General features: G+C 39.3%; 1 protein-coding gene across 2 annotated transcripts in view; it reads left to right on the forward strand.

The window, feature by feature from the left end:
* PDCD6IP (programmed cell death 6 interacting protein) overlaps window positions 1-3,071 on the forward strand; it is a 28,579-nt gene extending 25,508 nt beyond the window's left edge. For both annotated transcript variants that reach the window (XM_068203225.1, XM_068203234.1), the window contains exons 16-18: window positions 856-988; window positions 1,370-1,575; window positions 2,410-3,071. In XM_068203225.1, the coding sequence (XP_068059326.1) occupies window positions 856-988; window positions 1,370-1,575; window positions 2,410-2,575 (505 nt within the window). In that variant the 3' untranslated portion in view covers window positions 2,576-3,071. The remainder of the gene's footprint in view (window positions 1-855; window positions 989-1,369; window positions 1,576-2,409) is intronic.
* Window positions 3,072-8,915: the final 5,844 nt, after the last annotated feature.

Below are 8,915 nucleotides of genomic sequence, written 5' to 3' on the forward strand. Positions count from 1 at the left end.
CTCTAGTCTAATACTTTATCATTGCTTAGATATGTGCATTGCTTACAATGCTGGGGAGAGAAGCACATATTGTCCTTCATGTGAGGAAGAGTGTTTGATGTCATTGTCCCCTGTATGAGATCAGACCTAGTATAGTATGTTTCAGATGTGATTTTTAGGCTCTTCTCTTAAGAGGAAAGCATAATTGAAAAGGTTTTTCATTTAATCAGTGTTCTTCAGCAAAGCACGTAGCTTTTTATAAGAAAAGACTTGTTACTAAAATTTTGGTTGGTGAAGCTGCAGTTATTCTGTGTACTTGCCATCTTAGAAATGAGTTGCTCAACCCTTAATTTTTACCTTTCCAAACTTGATCCTTTGTAGAATTGTTATTTTTCATTTGGGCTCTGTACTTGTAAACAAAGTCTGAGTTACAACCCCTTCTGCCTTTATTTGGCCTCCCACATTCATGTAGTTTGGAAGCTGTTAGGCTGCCTAACTGAGGCAGAGGTCTGAATATCTCACATCTCTACAATGTTTATGTTCAGTGTCAAGGCTGCAAGGGTTAGTGTTAATAGAACATTCTGCTGAGTCTTGCTGTGCTCTTTTACTGTTTTGGCTAATGTTATGATCTATACCCAGTACTGAGTTAGAACATCAAGACATTATTAGAAAATAAATGTAACAGTTAATCAGAGAGTTGGCTAGAGGATGGTTTCCTTGGAAGTGATTTGGACTCCAAATTTAGTTTGAGTTAGCTTAGTGATCATGCTTTAAATATTTGACTTACTCTACTGCATCCTTTTGGCCTAACTGGCTGCAGTGTATAACAAACCATTCTTAAACTAAGCTGCATGTTTGCTCTTTTGTTTTTAATAGAGATTTGCAGCAAAGCATTGCTAGGGAGCCCAGCGCTCCCTCCATTCCACTGCCTACGTATCAGACCACGCCAGCAGCAGGAAGTAAGCCAGCAGCATCACCCGCTCCCACTCCAGCCCCAAGAACCATGGTGGTAAATACATGCTGCAGAATTAGTGGGTTGAAAATACTGGGTCTGTACTTGAGAACTCTAGACTGATCTGTAATTCATGTGTATCACTCCTTAAGTATACTGGTGTGGTTGGAAATGTGTTGAAGTGAAATAGAGGGCAAAATCTTAAGGCTTTGCAGAGAGGTGTGTTATGTACTATTCACATTCATCATTTCTAGATTTGAAATTAAAAGCTTACTGCCATTTAGATGCTTTGCTTAGATGCTTTTGTCTTACCTGTATAGAGGAAATACAGAATGTCTGTTTAAAATGAAAGTAAAAATGAATTAATCATATAACCACAGCTTTTGATTCCAAGTCTTCGATAAAGAAGCTCCAGCTTAATTTACTTTCTCTTGTTAGGGGACTAAACCACAGCCACCAGCAAGGCCACCACCACCAGTGATTTCTGCAGCAAGCAGTTCCTCTTCTGCATTAGCACCCTCTGGAACAGCTGCAGCTCCTCCTGCTGCTCCAGCGCCTACTCCAGGAGCCAGTGCACCTGCAGCAAGCACTGCACCTTCACAGGCACAGGGACCACCTTACCCAACTTATCCCGGTTACCCAGGGTAGGTTACGGGAGCACTTAAGCAGATTTTGTGTTACCCTGTTACTTAAAAGCACTTTTTCTTGTGTATAACATTTTAACATTAGTCATTGTTAAAGTAGAAGGTTTGTTCACTGTTTGAGGGAAGGAATTTTTCGGTTGGTTGGGGTTTTTTGTTTGTTTGGATTGGGGTTTTTTTTTTTTGTCTTTTGTTTTAGTCATGTAACTCTTGTAGGAATCATTTGCTTGTACCTTTTGTGGGAAGGTACATTTTAAGTGTTTACAGTTCATCTTCTTTAAAGGAGAAGGAAAATAGGGCTGCATTTCCTTAACTGTGGTTTGTTGATTATTGCCAACACTTGCATAATCATTTGGTGGTGGTGATCTCAAAACCTTTGGCATATCGTATTATTCAAGTCTTTAGTATGATACTAAGATACTAAAAAATACAGAGAAAATTCCAGTAGAGTAGTGCTTTCTTCTGATGCTTTTTCCCATCTTCCTTGTATCGTCACAAGGAAATGAAGGTAGCTGTGCTCTCCTTTGGTAGCAGGCTCAGCAAATGTTGAAATATGCACAATGTTATTAAACATTTGAGAATTAATTTAGATCAGTTCTAGTTCCAGCCAGTTGCTTTTACTCCACCTTCTGTCTCCATTTCTGTTCCATGCACTCTAATAGTTTTCATGTTCGCTCCTTGAAAGTTACCACATTCCCTGCTGCACTCAAAGCAAAATGAAAGGAAAGCATTTGTGGATATTGCATGTCTGTTTGTATCTCTTAATGAGTTGTTCTTGCAAATTACCATCATCAGTTTTTTTCAACTCAGGTATGCTGTTTTTTTCCCCCCACACAGGTATTGCCAGATGCCAATGCCAATGGGCTATAATCCATACATGTATGGTCAGTATAATCTGCCATATGCACCCTCACCTGTGTATCAAACTCCTGGACAGCCACCATATCCACCACCTCAACAGCCTGGATACCCTTTTCCTCAACAGCCTTATTACCAGCAATAATGTCTCTGCAAAGAAGCTCTGCTTGTTAAAATTTGGGAGAAATTGGCAATAAGTGTACTAAAACTTCTAGCTTCCGTTAGTGTACCATACTGAACTGTATGCAGCTATAACTCCTGTCTCTTGTTAACTGCTCCAAAATGTCTAGATCAGTTTTTATGACACTAAACTCTTTGAAGGATCTACTGCAGTGGTTTAGACCATAGACTAATGCCAGAATTCGAGCCTAATTCAGCAGTCTGAAGCAGTACAGTACATTTTGGTTAGACCAAAATATTTGTTTGCAAAAATCCTCTAAGTAACAAATAGATTCAGATGAGAAAAACAAAGCAGTGTGTGCACTGGGTGTGATTTATTCTACAGAACCATATAGCATTTCCTTCTATACTCTATTAGTTTGTAATTTTTTTAGTTTAGTTAAAATATGCTATTTTGTCTAACAATCAAGCCCTTGTAAATCATCAGTAAAAAGAAATAAATTACTTAAGAACGGTTTAAACACTTGGCTTTCTCATTACCATAAAAATGTGTTTTGTGTGTCTGTAGATTGTTTCATTTGTCCCTTGACTTTCATAACACAAAGAAGTTCTCAAGGGTTTAGCCTTACAAGTGAATTTCCACCTCTTTTCCATGATTCTGTATTTTTGTGACAGAATCTATAATTAACCCTTTAAGTGTTGGTAGATGAAGTCTTACAGGTAGAGTTTTCCTATAAGTTTGAAGTGCATTGGACTGAAATACATGTATTATCATTTTTGAAGAATGGTTGCTGTCATCTGCAGGATACTGTGTAAAAGAAGGGAGGTCCGGGTCCTCTTACAGGACCAGTGAGTAGTTGTTCTAACTTGTGTTTTCCAAAGAAATGGTGGTGGAAAATGTGTTATGGCTCAAAATAGAGCAACTATTGATTGCAGGAGCTTTGCAGTTTGCTTTTTAAGTGTTTGCTTTTTTTGCCCTTGAAAAAACAGATGTATTCCCTCAGGGAGCTTGTTTTCAGTGGAAAACTTTTTTTTTGGGGGGGGGGGGAAAGAAAATCTTATTAATTAAAGCACATTGAATGTTTACTTTTAGATCCATCATCTCAAGGGATAAATAACCTTGCACTGCATTTTACATAAGATAGTGAAGAATCTTAAGTTTGGGGTTAATGGCTTCTACCAAATATTTGCTAACCATTTTTCAGCCTTTTCTCTTTCTAACAGGCTTGTCTAATGAGGGATTCTCCTTTCATTTAGCCCTTGATAAGAGTTGGTTCTGTGGGACAGTAAATTTTATGAATGCTTCATAGAAGATGTTCTGGCCTTACAGAATAACTATAACAGTACCTGTGTTATAAAAAGTTAGTCCTTTGTTTTTCTATTAAAGTGCCTGATTAAGATATGGAGGTATATTTTAATGTAGGTGTTTAGAGGTGCCAGTTATTGTAGCATCTGGGTGGAAACCTCACTGCATCATGAATATTCTTCCTCATAAAGAAAGCAGCATTTGTATTCATATGAGCTCCTTTCTTTCTGTCTCAAGTTCCTCTTGCTGTGTGATCATCCCAATTACTGTGTGAAGACTCCTTGTCTTTAATACTCGCTAACCCCTGTAGAAAATGTGGATTAAAAGGTAGAAATGAGCACCCCTTATAGAACTTATTGAATACCTAATTCTCAACAAATTTGTTAATCTGTAGAAGCTCAGTGATGTGGGTAACATGATGGGGTAAGGGAATACAGCACCGTAGATGAAACCGCTGCACAAAGACAGGTGCTTTGCATTTCTTCATAAACATTGCTGAATGGGGTGGCACAGAAACCTCTCTGTAGTTTTTTTTTTTTTCCCTGATGAGAAAACATGAGGCAAGCGAGGACAATGAGAAAAAGCTAGGAAGATAACTGTTTGGAAACAGCAATCAGAACCTGATTTTATTCTAACAGGAAAAACAGTAGTTTTCCACTAATTTCACTGTGTCAATGTGCAAGTGCAAGTCTAATGCAACCTTTTAAATTCTAAATTTTTAGTATGCCATGGGCTGTAGGTTTTTCAGTTCACAGATTAGATGCATTTGAGCTATTGTGTAAATTTGGTTTTAGTGCCTCAATTGATAAAACTTATTTTCATGCTGTATAAAAAAAAAGTCATTTGTTCCAGCATAAAGATTTTTAGAACTGAAATTTACTTTTTAAAATTTCATAGGTCTGGAATTACTGTCAAAACATTTTTTCCAGTTGTGTTTCTGCTTGCTTTAGTCTGTTATTTGAATATGTGTAGAAATCTATGCATTATGTTCAGTTTTTCTCCTTTTTTTTTCCCTAAAGAGAACAGAAAAATCCAGACGTGTTATGTATCTGCTTTTAAGCATGCAGTTGTCATGGCTTTGGTTGAAATGTTACTTTGTTCTTCTATAGTTTATTAAAAAAATCAGTTAGAAAACCTGATTTCATGGTGTTTCTCTCAACTCCTTTGGGTTCAGTCAAGTGTTATTTTGGAGAGGATGGAAACAAGTTATGGACTCCCAAGAATGTTTGTGCTGTGGTGAAGGCATATCAGCTACAGCTGCTTGGTAATAACAGCCACGTTCAGATCCTGGTAGTTGTGTTTATTTCCAAAGCTAATGGAGTATATTTCCTTCTGTTTATATGAGGAGGAAATGACTAAGATAGATTTAATGGTTCTGGGCCTTCTAAAACTTGGAATACACGTTTCTTTTTGAGAACTCGTGTTCAGGCTGGGTTACACAAGACTCCCAGCATCATGGGCATTAAAGCATGGGTTGCAAGAAAAGGGATTGTAAGGACAGCTAATAACAGCAGATAAACAGTTCCCATGGGCACTCCAAGAAGTCAATTTATTTTAAATTTTTTTTTTGTTTTGTTTTAAAGGCTTTATAATGCCAAGCATGTTTCAGTTGCTGTGTGGAGAGAAAAGTTTACAACCATGTCCTTTCAGAGACTTTGAAGTCAAGCATTTATTTCATCTTGCATAAAAGCTTTCAATGCAATTAGTAAGAAAAGCAAGTTTTAGGAAGCAAGCTAATAGCAGATCATCAGTGAAATACCAAACTGTTGCAGGGCTGGCAGGTCTTTCCACAATTTTTTTTCTTTATTAACAAGGTTTCAGCCCATATGATAAAAGTGTCTTCTTTCCTGACCACTAATATGACACTGCCAGCTAATGGTGGGTCTTTTACTATTATCCCACTGTTTTGAGTGCTTTTGGAACTGATTGTGAAATTTAGTTTGAATTAGACTGAATGAAGTCCTTTGCTATTTCCAAGTACCTTGAGGCAATATTTGAACCTTGACATACTGTAACAACCTCACCCATTGTCAGGTAGCTGAAAATCACAAGAAAATGCTTTGGAAAACACTTCTTTTACCTGAGAGTTGTGCTTGCTTGTTGCTAAAAAGTGTTCAGTTCTGAAATGACTTGCATCTCAGAAGCTGTTTTCTGGCATGCATTTATCCTGGCAGAACATTAAAATAGACTAAGTTGAGCAATTATGCGTTTGAGTTTTGGTTCTATACTATTAAGTAAAACTGCCTGAATTTTCAAGAGTTCACTATGTATAGTTTAAAAGAAGCTATTTGGAAAGTTTCAGTGCCTGAAAAGATGAGCTATTACAGCAGAGCAAAACTCAAAATTGCTTTTTTGTATTGTTTTTGGGGAAAGATTTGAGATTCTTGCTGCTTTTGACTAACATTACCCAATGTGCTAACTTTGTAGGTTTACTATGACTTTTGAAAGGTATATTTGAAATGGTCAGTGTTTCCCTTTTTAAAAAATAAGTGACTTCTTGTTCATCATGATAGTTAAGTACGGCTAGATTAAAAAATATATATTTTTTAAATTGCACTGCTCTAAGTACTTTCCCTTTCGCTTTTGTGTTCTGACAGTCAAAAACTTTATACTCAAGTTGAGATTTTTCTGATTTGGACTCAAATTTGGAACTCTGGTAACTTACTGGCAAGCATAGAGTTACTGCTAATCTCAAGTTATGACTTTATAATTCCCCTCATTGAGTATAATAGTCCCTGGTGCCAACAACTGTATCTCAGTTATTATACCGTACTTATTTTTTCCCAGTTGTTTTTTTTTTTAATGTTTCTAAATCCTTGTGAGAGGCTGGCCACCAATTTTTTTTTAACCAGGTTGTGAAGAAAAACCTTTTTTTCTTTACTATCAAGCATGAAAAGGAAGAGGCAATGGCCATTACAAAATCAGCACCAAGGCTTCACCACAAAATACTACTTTTGGTCCCTTCAGTCCTTTCACCTTTAATCCATTCAGCAATTCTGTATGGCACCACCTGTTTGCATTTGCACTTCCAAGTTCAAGCACTCCTGGGTGCTGGAATGCTGTTCTTGGTGCTGGTAAGCTGCTGGAGTGTTTGCTGGTGTGAACGTAGCCTGTTGCTAGCAGCACGTTTTCCAGCCAGGTGCGGTGTGTTGCTGGGAAGGCAGATCAGTGGAAGGGCTATTCCCAGTGGACAGCTTGCCTGCAGTCCCTTTCCTTGGTGGCTGAGTTGGTGAGCAACCACATGGATATGGACCTGGCAACTCAGCTGGTCTTGGACTGTGCTCCTGGGACACGCACACAACAGCTGACAGCATCCAGGTGACAAAAACGTGCTGAGACTTGGCTCTGGTGTCATTTTGGGCACTGATGAGATTTCTACCAAAACCAGATTTGACCTCAAGTGACCTTTCACCTAGAGTAACCTGTCCTGTGACCTGAACTAACCTTTATCCTAGAGTAACTTTTGTCCTTTGATTGTGAGGAACCTTTGCCATTGAGGAGCATCTGTCCTTGGACCTCAAGTAACCTTTGAATTTGAGGATCCTGTCTTGTGTCCTCAATTAACACTTGACCTTGAGGAATGTGTCACCTCAGTTAACTTTTTACTGGAAGTAAGCTTTGACCTCATGTAAGCTCTGTCCACTGGCCTTGAGTAACATTTGAAATAAATTAATCTTGGCCCTGTAACATGCAGAACCTTGTACCTTGAGTAATCTTTGTTCTAAAAGAACTTTTGACCCAGCATAACCTCTGTATTCTGGCCTCATGCAGCCTATGAGCTCCAGTAACCTTTCTCCGTGAGCAACCCACCCTGTGATCTCAATTAACTGCTGTGCTGTGACAAAGGCTGGACTAGCCTCAACTGGAAATCTGCCTTAGAAAGTAACCTTTGACATTCTGATCTCTGACCTGAACCTTTGATCTCAAGTAATCTTTGTCCCATGACACAGCCTGGCCCGGGCTCTCTCTGGAGGGATGCCTTTGAAATTGTTGTGGGCAAGCAGCATTTTGTGTTCTGGGCAGAAAGCTCTGGGCTGTTATACAAACAGTATGAGGGGAAATGGCTTCATCTGCCATGGCTAAGCTCCAGCTTCTCCTGCCCCACCTCAGGCATTCTGCTAGCAGTGGGAGACCCTTCTGGCTTCAATGTTGGCAGTGATCCCTCTGTGGACCTACAACCCTGGTGCCAAAGCAGACCACAGGAGGACTTGCTTATGGCGTGTGAGTTGAGTGTCCAGTATTTGCTAGTGATCACTTCCACTGGAACAGAGAGGCTGCCTGAGGTGGATAACAGCCCTGTGTTTTGGCTGGTACAATATTTACAGGTTACTTCATCTATCAGATTTGCCATTGGTCTGCCTGCTTTTGAATGTGTGACAGCAAGAGTGTACATGGCGTGTAAGGTGGGAGGCCAAGGTGTAAGTGCCAACTACTTTACACCTGGGAAGTTCACTGTAGTGCTGTCTGCCTGAGGGTGGGCCTACCTGGCTCTTGTTTCTCTGCTATTTCCTACTAAAGGTTTTTAAATCTCCCCAAAGCCACATCTGGTGGCACCTCTTACTTTTTGCTAGCTTAAACTTTTCTGAGTAGGATATACATTTGTGTACACACACACACACTATCTGATTTATTAGACAGATCCAGCCTGTGCTGTTTACATTCTCAGAAGATGAGCAGCATCACAGAGCTGCCTGCTGAGCCTGCAGCAGAGGGCAGACTGAAACCGTGTAACCAACAGATCTTTTTGTTGTGAATATATGCGGAAAGAGATTTGAAGTTTATGCTGGTTGGAAAGACAGGCAAATCATTTTTTAATTAAGCGTCATCAAATTTAACTTTGTGTAGATACCATGAGTGCTCCTTGGTTGATGACCTGGAGCCTGAACTGTAAAATCAGCCAAATGCAGGGACAATTATGTCAGCTGCCTGCATCCATCCTCCTGACCAGCTGCACACTGAACTCGGAGCACTGTGCTGCCAAGGTGAAGGGATAGCTAAGATTTCAGGTCATCCTAAACTGCTTTATTTGCCTCCTGGTCTTATGTAGCTTTTGGGAATT

This window comes from Anomalospiza imberbis, chromosome 1 (assembly GCF_031753505.1).
Source record: "Anomalospiza imberbis isolate Cuckoo-Finch-1a 21T00152 chromosome 1, ASM3175350v1, whole genome shotgun sequence".
NCBI lineage: Eukaryota > Metazoa > Chordata > Aves > Passeriformes > Viduidae > Anomalospiza > Anomalospiza imberbis.